Source organism: Galleria mellonella, unplaced genomic scaffold (genome assembly GCF_026898425.1).
Source record: "Galleria mellonella isolate WM207_F2 unplaced genomic scaffold, CSIRO_AGI_GalMel_v1 utg223, whole genome shotgun sequence".
Taxonomy (NCBI): domain Eukaryota; kingdom Metazoa; phylum Arthropoda; class Insecta; order Lepidoptera; family Pyralidae; genus Galleria; species Galleria mellonella.
The window spans coordinates 2,744,277-2,765,195 of record NW_026442042.1 but is presented as its reverse complement, the minus strand read 5'-3'; the positions used below and the strand labels follow the sequence as shown (position 1 = coordinate 2,765,195).

General features: G+C 32.6%; 1 protein-coding gene across 6 annotated transcripts in view; it reads right to left on the bottom strand.

Moving 5' to 3' along the window:
* Positions 1-20,919, bottom strand: part of LOC113517205 (RNA-binding protein Musashi homolog Rbp6) — a 659,940-nt gene that overhangs the window by 166,525 nt on the left and 472,496 nt on the right. For all 6 annotated transcript variants that reach the window (XM_052894657.1, XM_052894659.1, XM_052894660.1 and 3 more), the window contains one exon: positions 4,331-4,379. In XM_052894657.1, coding sequence (XP_052750617.1) covers positions 4,331-4,379 — 49 coding nt within the window. The remainder of the gene's footprint in view (positions 1-4,330; positions 4,380-20,919) is intronic.

The following is a 20,919-nucleotide window of genomic DNA, read 5'->3' as shown; positions in this document are numbered from 1 at the left end:
AGGAAAATTTGTGAATAAACAAAAAGGTTGCGTAGAAAATTTAATGGTAGGAAAGGTATAAAGTTTAAATACAGTTATATAGTACCCTATTGCTCGCTTCTTTTGATTCACAGAAATTTTATGCCACTCGAAGAAAACGATCGCCATTTATGATTCACGCGATAGGTGTCTTTACATATCACGCACGGCGTCAAATGAAATATAGATAGCACTACTCTTATGCAAAGTGAGAGGTGAAATTTTCACGGTAGCAAGCACGCATTCTTAGAAATGTGTCCCATAGGCGCGGAAGGTAGGCTACTAGTACCGAACAGAATACGCTCCGCTGAGATTGGTTGCGCTAGTTTTTTTGTTTAATATTTATGAACTTTGCCTCTTACGTCTCGTGTCTTACCAGTCTTACCTTTGTATAATGGCATTTTCTTCAAGCTCCGTTGACACTTTGAATGGCAAACGAACCCCAACAAACCCTTGGAAACGGCTTGTTGATCAGTGTTCACTACTTTTCTGGAGATGTGTCGGGGAGAATAATAAATATGTTAGTTATGTCGCATTCTGATCACACATCGAGTTTCCTTATAGAAATATGTATATTGAATTATTAAATCACAGCTTTTATTCTTTTCAATGTTTGTGTTTTGTATTTATTTTTAATGCTTATGATAAATTTTATCTCTTAAATGCGATATAGGAGTTTTATTGGCCTAAAATAAAGTTATTAAAAAAAGACAATAGAAATTTTGTAAGGGGTCATCGTTAATTATTTTTTTTTGCAGCAGGATAGGTCGTAAATAAAGTAAAGGGTGCTATTAAACGCATTATTCCCGCATATTTAATGTACTGAAAAGGCTAAAAGGTTTTTATTTTTTACAGATTCAACAGCTTTACACAGAAATCGCCATTTGAATTAAGTCCCTATTCAACATGTGATTTATTCGCTTAACATATCCATTATGAGAAAGGTTTTTTATTATTAAAAATATTTCTTATATATTATTTATTATCTATCTTCATTGATAATTTCCATAAAAAATATCACTGTCATATGAACCATAGATATATGTACATAAACAATAAAACATTTCGTATATCCCATGATTATTTCATTCAATAAGTAGCTAATCAAACGGACGTTTTTCAATTCAAATTTAATTTTTTTCTTCGTCTAAAATCCTAAATTAATCTTTAAAAAAATGGCAGTGTCGATCCAGCCGTTCTTAAATAATGTTCTTACCAAAAATTTTACATTTAATTTTTATTTAGAAGATACTGTTAATAAATTAAAATCATTCATTTAAATCAAATACCTACTATTTTTTTTATTATAACTAGGGACCCACCCTGGCTTTACACTGGTGTAATTATCTACTTATAAAAATTTTTAATTAAGATATATACAAATCTGCCGTAAAAAATATCCAGTTTTCAGTGAAATGCCTGTCAAAATCCGTTGTATGGTTTAAAAAAGTAAGCGGAGAACAGATGAGGACAAGTACTTTGTTTTTTGCTATTTAAAGATTTGTTCGTAAACGTTCCTAGTACGCATCAATTCTTTGATAATTATTTTTCCCTCTGTAAACATTGTACTATTAAATCTGGAAAAATTTCAATTTATTAACAGTGTTGCTATTGATAAAATTTTCGTTAATAATTTAGATGATGAGAATACAGCGTTTTGTAGAGACGGAGGCCGGTCCTCGCAGCGAAAAATAGATAATAAAATGTATTGAAATGGCTGTGGGTCGGCTTATCCGGTTGAAAGTCAATGAATATTTGATTTCAATTTTTTTCCCGACGTCGCCGTGAAGTATTCAAGCCATACCTAATTTGATTTTCGCCATTCCGGCCGTTCGCAGGGGCAGTTTGCATTCATATTCAGTTTGAATACGCGTTTGGGTTGCCTCTTCTCCGAGTTTGATACAAATAAACAGCAGATATTTTTACATTTCTTGCAAGGATAACCCGACCCAACTGATTACGTTGTGGGGATAATAACCCGCCAGTGGTATTAGGGGCGGCCTAAGGAATATTTATATAAGATTATTCCTTACGAACTTATACGTTTACATATTGCTTGAATCATATCGAATCTTATTTTGAGAGATTAATGTAATTTGTGTTTTTTTTTGGAATTAGTTTCTTTATCCATTTTAGAGATTAAAATTTTGTTGTGTCATTATTGTGTACATTATCTACAAGATACGAACAGTCTTTAAATATATGTATAAAGAGACTTACGTACTATACCTTAATAAGTACGTTTCAAATAATTAAAAAACAGAGGGTTCTCAAAATATCAATCAAATGACACGTAAAGGGCACAGTCGTTGGGGCCGGTAAACTGCTAGCGTAAGTGATTCTATGTCTTATGCCAACAAGAAAAGGAACGTTTTTCGCTCGGCCCTCATTGAAACAGGATTCGTTTTTGCGAACTTGCATAAATGACGGCGCAACGATATTTCACCGAGGCTGAATATTTGGGTCAACCTGTTTTTGTGTAATGGGGATTACAAAAGCAAATTTAACATTGTATTTGTTGTAACTGCTGCAAGGGAACCTTCGTTGGCAACAAAAGATGGCTTGCCTTGATACGATTTTCGTGGATTTTAATTAAAATCTTACGCGTTGCGGGGATAATGAAAGAAACTGATTACATAAGCCTCTGGTCATTACAGTTTTGGGATGAAATTTATTTGTATCATTTCACTAAACTTTTAAAATAAATTATTAATAAAAATAAGAGGAGAGTGGAAATTGAAAATAGAACAACCCTCAAGCGGTCCCTTTTACCCTCGCTGTAATACAAAATCTGTACTAGGAAACCATATATTTTATCTGGGTGTCGATTTGTTATTTATTAGTCGGGAATAGTCGTATCACGAGGGAGGGAAGCACAATACCGAACCGAAAACGGTGAACCTATTTAGTTTCGATGCCACCTTGAACCTCCGTTTCGCTTCGGCTCGCATGAGCCAAGCGTTTTACCACTCTAACTAGAACTCCCGTGACTTTCTCCCGTCTTATACGAATTTATGATATGAATCAAGGCGTGTAAACTGCGACAGATCTGTCTTAGCTGGCCGCATTTTATCGAGAGTCGTATTTATCTGGTGCTCGTTAAATGGCTACGATTTTGCGGCGAAGACGCCTAGAGAAATGAGGCGAGACGCGAACAAAAATGATATGTTTCCGTGTGTGACATGCAAGCCTTTGGATGTTCTATTGTATTTGTTGGGAAAAACAAGGTGACACGCCTCTGCTCGTGCGTGCCCTTTAATTTATGATCAGTAATATACGTTATTGCCCTATAAGCATTTATATTCTATACATTGTTCGAAATAGAACAAACATTCCTTTAGAATTCGAACTAATATTTTTGTAGAGTAGAGCAAAGGCAAAAGGTGAATATCGATTAAACACATTTTAGCAAATTATGTCTACAGCGCGTAATTCTATTGGTTTTGCAGGAGTTCGTAGCCTCAGGCAATCGCTTACCATCAGGTAGACCGTATACTTGTTTGCCACCTCAGTAAGTACTATAAAAAATATTTATTATGATTATTTCATTATTAGTTATTGTTATGTATAAGTAGGCAATTTATAGATTATCTTTTTTTTAGGAAATGCAATTACGAGTATACATTTATATAATCCGTGTCGTAACAGAGTAAGAATACAATATGCTGCCACTCTTTTTAATTCCCGAGATGTTGTAAGAGACGAATAAAGGAACAAAGTGCAATATATCAATGCAAGAAAAGGAAAACTCGTAATAAAACCCCGTATCAAGCCGCTCCATCAGCGAGGTAATAGTAGGCTAATATCCTCCTCTCTTTGGGAGAAATTCGTGCCCAGTAGTAGGATATTTATTGGTTGCTATGGGTGGATTGTTGTTAATACAGAACGACTAATGGTTTGAGTGCCTTTACATTCGTGACCAATATATATATATATATATATGTAGTTATAAAGAACGTATAGTTCATTGCCAATATAAATTTACCTTTAGAAAAAATAAAAAGCTTTATTTTTTAGAACGGATCTATTACCTTAAAGTTTAGTTACGTGAGTACAATTGCCAATTATTTTCTTTAAGTCAAATAATTACCCACAAGTAAGTAGTAATAACACGCAAGCGTTTGGTATATTAACAAAATAAGTCAATGAATTATTAAATTTAACATTTAAATAAAGAGAAATGTTTTGCAAACATTTTTTCTCATTTAATATATTTTACCAAAAAAATATTACGTTAAATGGAATTCTCATCTATAGAAACTCTATTTCGTAGTAGATAATATAAGAATTGTAGATATAAATTATCACTTACCTCTGTGCCTATTGGTTTGTTTGTCGAACATTAACATGGCGTCCTCAATCTGCAACAAGAGAAAAGACATAAAATAAACTTCAAATCCTCAAAGATCGCGAGGAAAAATAGCGAAAAACAAGGGCGTCGTGCGCGATTTGAGCCCCGCCCCGGCAATAAAACACTCCGCCGCTGTAATAACGAATAAGCACTGGTACAGAGTAAACCACACGCTGCAAATAAACTTTGATAAGCGGGGGCGAGCAGGTAATAACGTATTCATAGAGAAATAAATGGAAAGTCGGCGGTTAGGACACGAACAATACGAGCCAGCAGATGTGCTGTCATCGCTCGCTAACTCTTGCCCGCGAACCTAAATTTGGCCACGAAGGAATATTTTTAAAACTCCCCGTTAACGCAAGCCAGTGATAAATCTGAAATGGAACGAAATTGCATTGTAAATATTCATGTTGACGGCAACGCGTCACGCCTCCGCATGCGAATACGTACGGGTTAATTATAAATTCCTTATTAACTTTTCAGATGTGTTAGATATGTCGTATCGCGGCATTGCGAGGGGTAAACAGAGCGAATAACGGAATGACCTACGGTGAAAAATGTGCGTGTGTACAAAAGCGGGCAAGTTGAGTTTGGCAGGCGGGGGCTCGGGAGCTTTGTCTCGACGCCGGCGTCGGCCGCTCCCCAGGGCGACATTACACGAGAAGGTCTACATAGCGCACTCCCGATGATCGATGTCGAATACCCGTAACAGGTGACCTTTCGCTGAATTATTCCTACCTGTAGAAACGTTTGTTTAGTGGTGATTTGTTTAAGCGGGAATTGCTACGCTTTTGTTGAGCATGCGTGAACTGAACAATTCCCCTTTTGTGGTGAATAAAAAATTAGCCGTAATTCAGGATCGAAAGCGTGTGATTTATTTTACATCTTGCGTTGGAAAGGAAGACGTTCTATTTATTTCTTAAAACGAATATTGAGTTCAATTTAAGGGTTCGTTCTCTATAAACCTTGTGTAGGTTCTTCTATATAATATTAATGCCTTATTTGTTTTCTATGTATAAGTAAAAAAAAAAAAATATCCTGACATAATAATTTCAGTGTTAAATCAAATTTTGTTGACCTATAAATTTACCAATTACCAAATTTATTTAAGATATAAATAGATATAAATGATTTAATATAGTAATAATGAATATGTACAATAAAGTTTATTGAATAGACATAACATATCTTTAAAGGTTTCAATGGATTCATACCCGGATATACATCAGTGTGTACTACAACCATTTATAACACAATAATGTACATACTATGCAGATCCGGTCCGGTTATGTGCATAATTTCAAACAGGACAATAGTTAGCGCATTAATGAGGATTGTTAAAACCGGATATGACAGAGAATAATAAGTAGGTTTGGTACTGGTTATTATTACAATACAAAAAAAATTATATATATAAGAGTATTTATCTTAAAAGAATATATTTGTAACATCTAAGTTCTAAATATTTTGTTAAACAAATATGAGTTTATATGAAAAATATTTAATAATTTTTTTTTTATACTTTTGAAATGTTTACTCGGTGTTTTCTTTGCTTCTATTTCGATGCCGTATTTAAATATTCTATGCCGACAGGAGGAACCTTGTTAAATTCGATTAAGAGGCGGTACTCAAAATTTCCAATATTATTAAATATGTACATATGTTTGAAAGACCATGATATTTTATTTATTGTTTTTATTAACCTATTTTCATTATTTCGATTTAGCTCAACCTATTTTTTTATATAATTTTGAATGGCAAGCAAGCTAATGGCCCAGTTGATGGAAAGTGGTAAATGTCGCCTATGGATATGAACATTTTTTTTATACCACTGAGGTATAAAAAAAAATTAATGTTATTTAATAAAGATGATACTCTTACAAAGACATTTTTTGTATGTTACGCGATATTTTCAATAACGGTATTTACTCCATTATTAAGATACAAAAGCTTAAAATAAATTTTTGGCTGTTATACAGAAAAAGGATTTAAAAAATAAATGCAATCTTCTCTAGTATGGCAATTATCAAATTTTTATCATTAAAACTAACGTGTACCAAATTAAATCAATTTAAATTAATAATTTCTTAGAATTATATATACAAGAACTTAAAATATACCAATACATATCAATACATACCTATGCAAATATTGTTTGTTTATTTGGATAGGATAACTTGTCCCGTTTCGTGGTATTGGGTTTACCTCAACTCGTATTTGGCGGTATTGGTGGCTAATTAACAGTGGTGGCTTAACATAGTGATATTCAATAGCAGTAATATCATTAAATGGAAATATTTTGTATATATACTCGTATATTAGAAATTCTATATAAATTTCTATCTATATATTATTGAGGTGTTCCCAAGAGACTACAACTTGGAGCTCTTCAAAAAAGGTGTAAAGAGGTCGGCAATCAATGCGTAATGTCTCTAGTATTCGTAGGCTACAATAATCGCTTGCCATCAGGTGGGTCGTATGCTTGTTTGCCATTTCAGCGGTATAAAAATATATATTTGTGAAAGTGAGATTCTGAGATTCTAGTTTGTAGATGATTTTACAGCTCTTTGAATAATTATAATAGTATTCAACTACACTTAACTAAAAGCATTTTTCAATAATCATTGTTTTTATTACACATCATTATAAAATTTATCATACAAATAGTATTAGATACGGAGAAGAATATCCATCTATAAAGTCTGGACATCATTGTAATAGAAGAAATTGACAAACTATGAAATTTTGTGTAGTAGTTTCGTATGTACTATTTAATGAAAGTTTTATAAAAAAAGGTTTTTTATAATTTAAACAGTCGTACAGGTAAATGAGTTTAGAATTTGTTTTACAGAACCATTTAACAGCGAATTTAATTGTAACACTAAATTTTACTGACATAATTTGTCGACTTTACCTGCGTAAGCCAAAAAACTATCCTATGCATTAAGTTAGGATATAATTTACTCATGTACAAACATCTATTCAACATTCTAAGGATTAAGTAACAAATATCCAAATATATAAAAACGAGAACATCATTTCCACATTAGTAAAGTTCCATTTTATAAAGTTTATCAATTAAAAATTAATTATCAAAATTAAACATACACAATTAAACAGACGAAATGAGAACTTTTTTTGGAATATTAAAAAAAAAACAGAATACATTCCATACAGAGGATGATTTTGTTTATTATTCAATACTTAATAATATAAATGTAAAAGTTATACAGTAGAGAAGTTTGTATGTTATTGAAACCAACATCATATCCAATTTTTACGTTTTCTATATTAGTTTAGTTATTAGGATTCAGTTCAGAGAGGCAGCCACCAAAATACATATATTTTTATCAAATAAGCCATCGCCCAATGCCTGGCCGAATCACTGAGGATTCTACCGAAAAAATAGATTATGACGTATCCTACGACATAGATTGTGACCTAATGCGGTATTGTTACGGTCAATTTGTGAGGCCTATATCGCGTCATTACCTTCTTTCCTATTTGTAACCGGGTGCGTGGGACAAGGACAGGGGTGCCGCGATTCGGGGCCACTCCCTAGGGCGACGTTACGGCAAAACCGAAGTTCGGCTCAGTGATCAATGTCGAACCTCAGAGGTGTCTTTTGAGTTAATGCTTGTGTGCGATTACCTTTAGATTATGGTTTTGTTCGATTTAAATATTTGATCGCATGTGCTGAGATAACTTTTCAAAGGATAAACTTGGAATTCAATGTGTATATATATGAATTATATGTAGGATATTAGTTTAAATGTTTATGTTTATTAATATATGTTAAATTTTTTTCTACACTAAACCTATTTCGAGTAACTCTATACTTTTAACAGGTTGGCTGGTATAGAATGCAATTAGCATTAAGCCTGCCTTTTGTACTACTTTTTATTAGTCAAAAAGTTTCAATAAATATAAATTGTTTAATTTACTGTGTGTTTTTATATTATAATATTTATATTATATAATTATAACATAAAAACATACAGTAAACAAAACTTATATAATACTTTATTGCACTTATGTCTAAAAAGCTAGGCAAAGTATTAATTTTAGAATTGTGAACAGTACGTTGAAATATAATTTATATGACAATTACAACAAACATTCTGAATTTTAAGTAAAGAACCGAAGACGCTACGTATCGCTCGATGTATCTTCGTGACATTAACATGCAACATGGGATGTATTGTCAGAAAATGCCTACTGCAAAACGGACTGAAGTCACGTAAGCCTAAGCGTTATACCTAACAAGTTGAGCCCTAATAAGAACATTTATGAACACATAGCAGCGTGACCACTCTAATTCGCCTTTTAATATTCGGGAGATGTGTTGCGTACTCTTGTGTTATTGCCGACAACTTTGCTAATTTCACACTCGCTATTTTTCACAGCATCTATCTAGAAATTGGAGACAATGTGCTCGATTCAGAAGCAGTTCTCTATCTCTAAAATAACCTTAACGTATGACAGTCAATAATAGTCAAAGATATGTGGTTCACTCTTGTATTATTTCCGATAAATTTACTAATTTCACAATCGTTATTTTTCATAAAAACTACGTAAAAGTCGAATACCACGGGATTGATTCTAAAATATCATTCTCTATATCTAGTTTTAATTTCGTATTACAGCTAAATATTGAATAGAGATGAATAGCAACATACGAGTATATTTAATCTGACAACTTTTAATTTTGAGTCAGAATTCATTAAAATTAGTTTGTAAAGATCTGTAACATAACAGATTTTCCAAACTATGAAATTGAAACGAATCGTAAATGCAAGTTTGTAATATTGGCTCATATTTGTTTAAAGGATGCAATTTTCTTCAATGCCTTCATTTTACTTGCTGTATTATTAAGTATTTAATTAAGAAGACAGTCTGAATAACCCCTGAGCTACTCATTGCAGTTTGTTAGTGTAGGTTTTCATTCAAGAGAACCCCCTTATTTTTCCCCTTTGTTACTTAGATTGCATTTTAACAGATACTGGGCAATTTAACATCTCGCGTCTTTGCTATTTTCTACATTGTGCTTTGTCATTATTTTTATACGCCAGGAATTACTATTTTATAAATGGTGCTCTATTTTTTCAATACTATTTTATAGCAATATCTATTTAGAATTAAAAAAATAATAATTCAGATACTTACTAAATTTGAAATAATAATACTATTTATAAACATATGATATACGCGGTATTGTCAATTAACAGGTCCCTGAGATCAGAGAAAATTGATATGTAACTTATGGATTCAACAAAATATTTGATTATGAGAAAGTATTAGTTATGACTATTAGATGGGTTTGAATTCCAAAACATTCACTTAATACAATTCTTTAATTCTGCAATAAAATTTTATAAAATGTCGACTGTCAACCGCGCTGCATTACAATGAGTAGAATATATATAGTGATAATGAGAGCACTATTATTATAGACGATTTTACTATGATACATTTTTTAGTAATAAAACTAAGTAATTTACTGCGCCTCAAATTTAATTGAATATTATTGTAACACATAAATGAATCAACATTCACTTTTTAAGAAAATTTAAAATAGTACAAAATAAAATAAACTGTTAAAAATTAAGAATCCAACTTAAGTAACATTTGAAACTAGAATTGTCAGCTGAAGAACACGAAAGCTATGTAGTTAGCTGACCTCCAGCGCATAAGTACTTTGCTACTTGGACAGTTCTAGAGCAATCGTCCAGTAGTAATGGTTAGCTTTGCGTCTGTCAAAGTGTACACTAACCTGTGTAGTTGGGAATTAATCGAAATACTTACCAACCACTACAGTGATTTAATTAAGAAATTTTCGAAGACGACTTTAAATATGGGAATTATAGATTGATTATATTAAAGTCCTATCGGTCGTCGGCATGGAAATTTAATATTAATTTAACTATTAAAAGATTAATTATAAATTAACTGGCTGTGCCCCTGACTTTCTCTGCGTGTAAGTTTTTGTCTTTTTTAATGCTAAATAGTACGTATACGAGTAGATAGTCGACGTAGATATATTTTATTATAACGTTAAGGCACAACATGTACCTAATACACAAACTTAAAGCGAACTTATTGGTTTAAATTTATAATGTTTATAAGGATTAGAGCAGTTTAGATCAATTATTATTTGTATCTTGTTAATTTTTGCAACGATTGTACATATATCTCTAATCTTTATTAAGCAATTCGTAAAGAATGTAGGTGTATTTGGATATTTCTATATCAAATATGTTGGATTCACGCTTGCCAGATGATTGGGATGAAACTTTAGTTTGTGGCGGGTTGTACGGTGGTGAAAATCAGCAGCAGGTATCAATCCGAACAATTCCTCTTTTAATGGCAAAGCTGGAGGAAACTCAATAAAAACGATTCACAATAAGAACACTCTTCGGGAAATGGCATAAAGAAAAAGTTTTAATTTGTTTAAATATTTCCGCGGCTCGGAGTTCCCTCAGTGGCTCTCAAGTTTCGTGTCTCGACATTAACTCGCCCGCGGCGGCCTAATGGGACAAGCCACCTGCTCTTAAAGGCGACATAACAATTAACTTGAAGAAGAAAATATTAGTTGAGCTAATAGAGCCACTCAGATACACTCCGGCCTCTGCCCTCCATAAATAACACCCCTTCCCAACTCGGAGACGCTCTACAATTTTGTCGTATTTTCGTAATGATTCTCCAAGGAGTATCAACTATACTAACTCACAGAGGGTACCATTTTGTCCCTGTGTTTTTATAGGCGAATTGATTGGGAACCGCTGGATATAATCTCGGGATTAGTTTTCTTAGGAAACTTTTTGGGCGAAAAGTTGCCGGCGTTATTAACATACCCCTCAAGAAAATTTTATCGGATAGTAATTAAATAATAAGGGCCCGCTGAAACAATTATGTTGGGGAAAGATATTAAATTTTATTAGAATAATTACAAACGTGGGAGAACGTGGAATTAAATGATGAATCATATATACCTCTATTAGAATTATGTAAAAGATAAAATAAAAAAAAAATAATATTTCAATAATAAAATAAAATTAAGACAAAACAAATGTTATTTTTTTATAAATATTTATTAAAATAATATTATCCAAATACTTTTATGACCGCCCAACATGATCTTACAAACATTTAATAAAAAAATCTTTTTATGTATAATCCAAAAGCCAAATCTTATTAGCAATTACGTATTTCTCAAACCGTGAAAAATCTGTGAATAAAATATGAGGGAAGTTTAGGGAAACCCGAAAACGCTTTCCGTATTTGAATAATCACTTTAACAAACAAAACTCGGCCGTATCCGCTTCATTACTTATTAACCTGTGCCTGATTACGAGACAAATAGAGACGAGTTCAATATTTCGAAACATTTCATGTTGAAAGTACGCAGTAGGCACAATTTTGATTTATTAATTGAGATTTCTTTTAAAAATGGTAATATTATTTTCAATAATTGATACTCATATTAAAAGGTAATATAAAAATCAGTAAAGGGGATTTGAAATAATATTAGTTTTAAATTGTTTGCCCGTAACTATGGCCTTGCATACAATTACGGCGCGTCCAGCTATCCTTTTTCTCTCCTTGTATTTGTGGGAAAAATATTCAAATACAGTGGTAGATCACTGGTAGATACTCTCACATATTATAATGATGCCCTTTTCACTCTGTATGAATACCTTGTCGTTAATATTATATATAAATATTATATTAACTTGGATTCCTAATAGAGTAAGAAATGAAGAAAGTCTTTCCATTATATAGGGTCTGTTAGGGTCACAAGATATTTCATCTCCCTTGTCCCACTTTATAGTTTCATATTATCTTTCACACACTCGATCTATTTTGGGTCTTCCTTTTCCCTTGTATCCAATCCCATTCAACCCAGTTGCTAAATTACACTTAAATTTATTTTCTGATGGTAATTTTTGGCATTCTCATCCTATATTATACATTGCGTAGTTTTATTCTCGGAGTAAGTCGCTAAAATATACTTGTTTGTAATATTACTTTTAATATTTAATGAGCTGAGGAACTTATAACTACTAATAAGAGGGTGAAATTAAAACAAAGTACTTAAATATTTAAGTAGTTAATAACATAACAAACTTACCGGTATATTGATTTAACATTTAGCTTTCGCTTTTTAGGGTAATGTTCAAGAAAATTTGACCAAAAGAGTACAAAATACTTCATATTTTGTATTTTTTTATTTACATTTAGTAAGCATAGCCCGAAGAATAAGCAAACTGAAGTGTCAATGGGCTGGCCACATAGCTCAAAGAACCGCACTAGATGGAGTGATGGCCTCAAAAGAATTGCAGGGAGTCAGTGGATGCAGGTGGCTCAGGACCGTTCCTCATGGCAGTTTATGGGAGAGGCCTATGTCCAGCAGTGGACGGATAATGACTGAAATGATGATGATTAAGCATAGCCAGAATTGAATTAGTAAAAAAGTACAATTTAAGCTATCAGTTAGTCTCTTTCTTTCTCTAACCTTTCTATGGAATACAGTCCACTTATAATTTCAAGCAGTTTATTGTTTTATTTAACTAACAGGTACCATGCTAAAAAGGTATAAAGGAACACTTATAGCGCGATTGTCCGTCCGTCTATAACAGCGTTATAACTTAGTAACTACTAATGCTATTTACTTGAAATTTGGAATAGTTTTTAATTTTTTTTTTGCTGTGGGATCCAAAACTAATACTCAAAATTAAAAATGACTTTTAATTAATTAATTTATTTTGATATAATATGAAAGCGCTTGGTTTGCATATTTTAAAACATATTTTTATATGTTTATACTGCGTAGTTTTTTAGTTATAATAAAAAATGTAAAAAATCTATCCCTCCTCCCTTTTTATTTCCAAAGTTTCTAAAACGAAAAATCTGTAATAATTACAGTTTATAAGTGTATATGTGAATATTTCAGTAAGAATAAAACGATGTTTATAACTAGCATCATTTTGAGAAATTTTCCTAAAAAAACCTCCAAAACAAATTTGATTATACGGTCCAGTTTTTAATCACAATTATGTTCCAAAATAATAAATTACGAATTGTCGTATCTATAATAAGAACTATTAGATATCTATTTCGTATTAAAAATGCAATAAAGGTAATTTTATATCATATATATTTATATACGAAACCCTCAGTATGTGAGTTTAACTCGCAGCTGATCGTTTTTTTTTCTCTAATAAATTATTAACATCCAATTACCTTAATATTGATTTTTTGTAAAAGATCTTATTTTTTCAAATATTTTAAGAAATGGCAAAAATCTTTAATTGCTATATTTTTGTATCAACGATTCCCTCTATGTATGGTATAGAATGTGGTAGGTCACAGTGATGGCAAGAAAACGAAGACTCTTACAATTGGATTTTATTTTCGATTTTATTTTCGTTAATTACAGGTAATAAATAGACGTGTGGTGTTGATCGCATCTAGATGCAGACTAGGCGTGGCATCCGTTGCGCCGATTATAAGTTTAAAAACGACCGCACGCAGAGACAATGACATAGACAAACTATTTTATTAATAATTGAGTTTTGAGGCACAGAAAGCGTCGCTTACACCCTCTATTAAAATAGACTGCGTTTTAAAGTTTATTATCTACACTAATATTATAAAGAGGAAAGATTTGTATTTTGTGTGTATGTATGTTTGTAATGAATAAACTCAAAAACTACTTTGCCGATTTCAAAAATTCTTTCACTATTAGAAAGTTACATCCACCCTGAGTAACATAGGCTATTTATTGTTAGAAAAGATTAGGGATCCCTACTAAAACTTTAGTAACGTTACTCAAGGTGTAAAAAAATGCTATAAAATATCTTTTGTCGCGTGCGCTGCGGAAACTACTGGTGATAGAACAAAAGTATGATGTACAATATTGAAGAAAATATCAATAACTACAAAAAACTTTGCGATATCATGTCTAACTATTATTGTTATGTCACAATAACCATTTGTTACATTAAAAGTTGATAGAATTACCGACCAAATTAAAACCATGATATTCATACTTCTATTTAAAATCTTATGCAAATAAATAATATTGTTTTCAAAACTGTTTCAATTTATGTAGATTACTTTTTGAATGATTTAAATCGGTTATTCAATTCAATAGATATTACGAATTTAATAAGTCATAGAAATAGAAAAATAAAGCTGTCGTGTTGTACATGCTATTCATACCTATTTATTAATCCTTATCCAAATAAATTATTTTATATACAATTTGAATTTTTCAAATCGTAGATATATTCCATTCGAAAGGTATTATGTTAAAAAGTTAGATATAGAAAAAGGCGCCGCCCGCTGTCCGCGCTGTGTCGGCCGCGTGGCTAGCTAGCCAGGCATTGTAGCGGTGCGGGAGAGTGGCAGGTGGGAGCGGGCACATCTATGAAATAGATAGCTAGGTAGGATCAGATAAAAATGTAAAATGTTGTAAAAATGTCCACCCGTGCGAAGCCGGGACGGGTCGCTAGTTTATTTATAAATTAAGTATCTGATATAACTTATTAAGGTTAGGGTATGATAGGCTGACATATTCTTATAGGATAAGAGCCTCTAAATAAGAACAATAAACAAAAAAAAAATAGTAATTGTCAATACATGAAAATTTTTATTTTAGGTTATGTAGGTCATACCAAATATTAATCTTCTCTTTTACTTAAAATATATCAAATTTTTAAAACAAATGTAACTTTATATGTTTATGATAAACTAAATTAGTTTATATAACAGTATAAATAATCTCTAAAAACTATTTTAATTTATTATAAATTAAAATATTTCTAAAAATTATATTTTAAGTTACTTAATATGGGCTTTTTAGGTAATTTGCAATCAATTATATCTAAATTGACCGTAAGGAAATTGAGACTAAAGTATCGGTAGATTAATTATGACAGCTAAAGATGATTGAAAATCTGTACTCCCGAAACAGTTGAAACGCTTCAAAAGACAAATCTATTGTTATCTTCAGACTTCAATAGACATGCCCAGCTTCAAAGGAACATTGGCATTAGCATAAAGAAAGTCTATACTTGTAATAACATTGGTTTCTCTATTATTGAAATAAGTCGATTTAAAAGTAAATAAGATGGAATTATTACGTTATCTTTAAAGATTCAAAAATAAACGTTATTCAATTTTATTTGCTTCGACTTTTAAAACGTATTGTAGAGATGTTGATAAGAAAGGATGACACTGTTTTTTTAATACTTAATCTAAAATTTGCAAAAACAAAACAACTTTTTAATTACGCGACTTATCTGATCGTGCAAGCAGCAAAAAAGGCCAACAGCCTATGCCCCTCGCTTTTAATTATTATTGGGGCATTTTTCAAACTTTATGAACACTTCAAAACTTGAGACCTGGTCTGGACCGCGGTCCGCTGTTAATTACCAACTTTTTAAAAACTGCAACTCATAATAGACAGCTTGGCTGAAAGATGAATGATGTGTTGGCGTTGTTGGCCACCTTTTTTTAGCAAAGTTCATTGAAACCTAATCGTAACAAAATGCATTAGCAGATCTGAATAAATATTCAGCTTTTAAATTAATATAATGGATGAGTTATCGATTATATAGCTACAAGAAGGAAATTCCTTATGTGACTATCTAAAACTCGGTATTTACTGTTTCGGTACATATGTTCCTTAGGTGCTATCCATTAACGGTATGTTTTTGTTGCGAAATCTATGTGTACAATTCAAAATTTTAAAATTTATAGACCTACTATATTTTGCTATGCTACAATTAGATCTCTAATGAACATTACTTTCAATTGTCAAAAAATATCACCATTAAGATGCATGAAAACAAAAATTTAAATGCAATAATAAACAGTTTTACGTAAGGCTGCCTTTTAAGTTGTGTTGTTTGCCAACCTCCCGCGATTATTGAAAAAAATATGGCATTTTCATCTTTTTAAATTTAGAATTCGAAAACAAAAGAATGTTTTTAGATTGGTCGAATAGTTTTATTGTATCGTCTATTCAAAAGTGACAATGTAAGGAAAATTTGCGTGCGATAATTTTTTATAACTTTCAAAGGGGATTATCGCGACTTCGGTGCTTTAAGGAGATCGTTTCTGTATTTAGTGATGCAGCTTCATGTCTTAGGACTGTAGAATGCTGGTATTTAGAATTTCTATGTGAGCACTTTAGCCTCAGTGATAAGCCACGTGAAGGTCGTCATGTGACATTTCAGGGACTACTGCCCGAAAAATCGAAGAACTTGGCGTAAGAAAGTTAAGCTCTCATTTGGATACCACATTTGCTTAGCAACGACCAAAAAAAAAAGCCCGTGTTAGTTGGTGTCGCAAAACTCTGCAGCGATTCAACCGAGGAGAGTCAAAGTATGTTTATAATATGGTTAGTGGTGACGAGTCTTGGATATATGCTTAGGATCCAGATTCTAAGCAGTCAACTGTCTGGGTCTTCCAGGATGAGCTCAAATCGACCAAAGTCATCGCCCACAGAGCACTTAAAAAAAATGGTTGCCTTGTTTGTGGCAAAGAGTGGTCACGGCGCCATTAGTGTACTAGAAGGTCGCAAGACGGTTACCGCTGACTGGTATACCATTGTTTGTTTGTTGTTAAATATAAAAAAAACAATACGAGAGTCGTACGATACTTCACCATGACAAAATATTTTTGAGCACCCAAAATGTCGGAATTCTAGATTATCCGCCTTACAGCCCTGACTTAAGCCTTAATGATTTTTTTACGTTCCCCAAAATTAAGCAAAGTCTTCATGGTCAACGTTTCAGCTCAAGGGAAGAAGCTGTTGACGCATACAAATCGGCCATTTTGACTACCCCACTTCGGACTGGAATAAATGTTTTAAAAACTGGTTTGAACGAATGCAAAAGTATATTAAATATCGTGGAGAATTCTTTGAAAAACAACAATAATGGTAATAATCTATTAGATTGTCTATACTTATTTTAAACGACACAACTTAAAAGGCAACCCTCGTACTATATTGTTATCATATAGCAGAAAACTAACCATTATGTACCGTATGCTTGTTTACCACCATAGTTGTATAAAAAAAATATTTAAAACATGACATCAAAAATGTTTTGTTAGCTGCCGTAAACTAATTGTGACACGTATAAGTGGCTATGTAATATAAAACACGTCCAAAAAATAGGCTAATTTCTAGGTAAACAGTTTAAATGTAGCAGAAAGTTGCAGGTTCGCTTAATTGATTTACAAAGTCGGCGTGTATTGGATACAAGAAAGACAGCTCAAATTGTATACCTAGCTGAATGAAAAATTGCAATCGACTCAATACCTGACGTTATGCAAGCGATCGTAGGCCATAATAACAGTAGGTGTTCATTAGTTTGTTTACTCGATTCTGTTTTGGTTTTACAAAGTTATAGAAAACATACTCATATGTTCGGTGGGTGCACTTTCAAAGTATATTCAAGTCTCCCATTTCGTTATATTTAAGAAATAACTTACTGTATAATTGTGATATTTATAACTGAAGTAGTTTATGAAAAATAGTAAGTAACAACAATAACGAGTCATTCAACTCATCGTGTCATTTGAAACATATCTTTACTTCACTGTGATAATAAAAGGTAAATAATACTAGGTATATTGCTACAAGCCCGAAACAGTTCTTAACAAATTCATTCGTCATATCTGATTTGTTGAAATATGCTACTGACGCTCTTCATCTTGGATACTTATCATGAATAGAGTTGACATCCATTGTGATATTTTATTATTACTCTATGAAATGCAACGAGCCGGGACAAATTGTTAAATCCTTACAATGGAGATTCTGTCTTCGTCGGGTTGAGTGCGCAAAAGTTGAACGAGGATCTCAGTTCCAACGAGAATGTAAAGGGAAGGGATTAATTGTATAATCTTCAAGTAAGATAAAGTTGAAGATTGCGGTTGGTTAGTGGGGTTATTTATGTGGAGTGCGCTCGTAGACCGGGCGTCTGAGGCGTCGGCCGCAACGAAGTGACGTCACACCGACGCGCCCGCGCTTCTCGCTACTCCAATTCCAATCTGCATATAAATCGGATATCGATAATGACGTTGCCATCGCAAGCATCCCGAAATTCGTTCAAAATCCGATAAGCCTTGCCCGTGAAAGCCCTAATCCACAGAAGTTTGGATGACCCCGATAGTGGATAGACCTACCGTCTTCTATTATGTAAATTATCAGCCACATGAAACTTTTAGCCGGCCACTGCGGCTACTAAGTTTGTGGGCAAAAGTTACAATATTGACTTAGGGACGTATCTTTTGAGAGATTGAATCTGTTAGGTAATAATTTAATTCTGGAATGGAGAGCCGTTGGTTGCAAATAAACAATATAAATTTATTTAGCATTTTACAGAGATCTAGTTAAGCTTGTAAAATAAATGTATTTATTTTGAAGGCCAAAAAAAACTGTATAAGTATAAAAAAGGTGTGTTTGTGTCTGGTTCTTATAACAACGGGATCAAATGAGTAGAATGTAGAGGACATGGCTGCGTCAAATTGTTTGAACTATGTAGTTTGACTTTATAGCGCGAATTTCTATATTTTTATTTTCTACTTTTTCTGTATATTTTATTCATAAAAAATAACTAGGTATTACATATAGAAATGCATTAATACAATTTACATATACAAATTAACGTCAATATAGTATCGACAGATTTCAATGTTCAGTATCGCAGAACGGAAAACTCTTTAATAATACATAAAGCTTGACCCTTTTCAAACTTCGTAATGAGACTCGAAATAAAAATTTTAATTTCAATAATTATTCATTTGCTCGAGACAAGTGGATGATATTGCGAAGTTGCGGGCTGCTTTTTCCATTGGCATTTTTAAAAGAAACTTTTTTAAGCGGTACTCTATTGAGTGCATGTAACTTTCCTTTTAGGACCCAAGCACAATCTTCAAGTAATGCAAAGTTAGTGTAACTGCGTAATTCTTTTTGAGTAATTTAAATAATAATTATTTTAGAATAATAAATTTGTTATGCTACGTACAATACAAAAATTTAAATAAAACATAAAACATCATATGTTATATCGTAGTATCATAAACCTAGAGCCCTATTTCAGCAGTGGATAAATAGCGGCTAATATTATGAACATGATGATGATATCATCATCATCATATGCTCTATAGTAAGCATATGATGATGATGATATCATGATAAACAACAGACAATGACATATGGTTTATCATTATAGTAAGTATAATTCAACCAAAAACCATTTGCACAGTTGCAACAGAATGCATGGTATTACATGGTACTACTTGTTTATCAGTTAACTCTACACGCGTTTGACTTGAGCATAATTACGTGGAGTAAGTAAGTATCAATAGATAGATAACGCGATACTTTCGACGCAGAGGGGAGTAGCCGAATCGCGTTATTTTCATAAGGTGGCCTTGCCCTGACCTAATTCCTTTTAATCCATCGCTTACCTATAAGGTTTTATTGGCAATGGCCCATTACGACCTATACATTATCAACATCATCATCCTATTTTACTATTTCCAGTCACGTAATCTTGAACGACGAATATAAACCATATGACTGTACGTCGACAATTTTAGGTACGGATACCTAATGGATATGCGAAATGTGTGTGTTAGATATTAGAGGATCAGGGGCCAATAGTAGCTGGGAGTAGTTCAAAGCGGCCACCGTATTGGCCGCTGATCACGCCATATTCCATTTTACCCTTCGCACACAGGTGTGCGAAAAGAAACCTGCATTCATAGTTGTTTCATCTTACTTTCATAACTTTAGAACGGGGACTCGATTCAATTTGTATGAATGGCAAAGTGAAAGAAATACGTTTTCGCAAAACTTTTTCAATAACATCCCAGTCATAAAATATCATGTCATTTTACATCCTTCTTTAGTCTTTTTGGGTTTTTCGTGTGTAGACCCCGGGCTCAGGAGTCAACTCCTAAGACAAATATGAATAGGGAAATGAATTATATGGAAAGCTCCTTCTATGTGACGTGTGAGAGATTGCGTCGCTTTGCGTCGACCTCTGAAATTTAACCAGTCGTTTGTGTGCCGCGCAAAACTTGCCTCGAGGTTACATTAAGCCGATTGCCAGCGTCAATCAAAACCCGCCTTTTTCCGAGATACCATAATATACGTAACCGCAAATCACGCACGCAGAGCAATGTTTTGATCCTTTGAGTTTTTATGAACATTAATATTCGCTGAGTAGCTATAGAATATGCATTTTTACCTTTCACTGACTTTAAATTTAATTGCCCTCAGGAGTGTGGCTCATGCGGTTTTGTGACATTATTTATTTATTACGAATAAATAAATTGACATTACTTTCATTATTATTTTGCATTTTTTAATTTCTATCGATGTTTATACCCCATCAGTGTATCTACCGAGCACTTTTTTAGTATTGTGAAACGTAATCAAGCTAACGGTTCACCAGAAGGAAAGTAGTAACCGTTGCCTACAAACATGAAAAGCACAATAGGGATATCAGAGTATACTATGA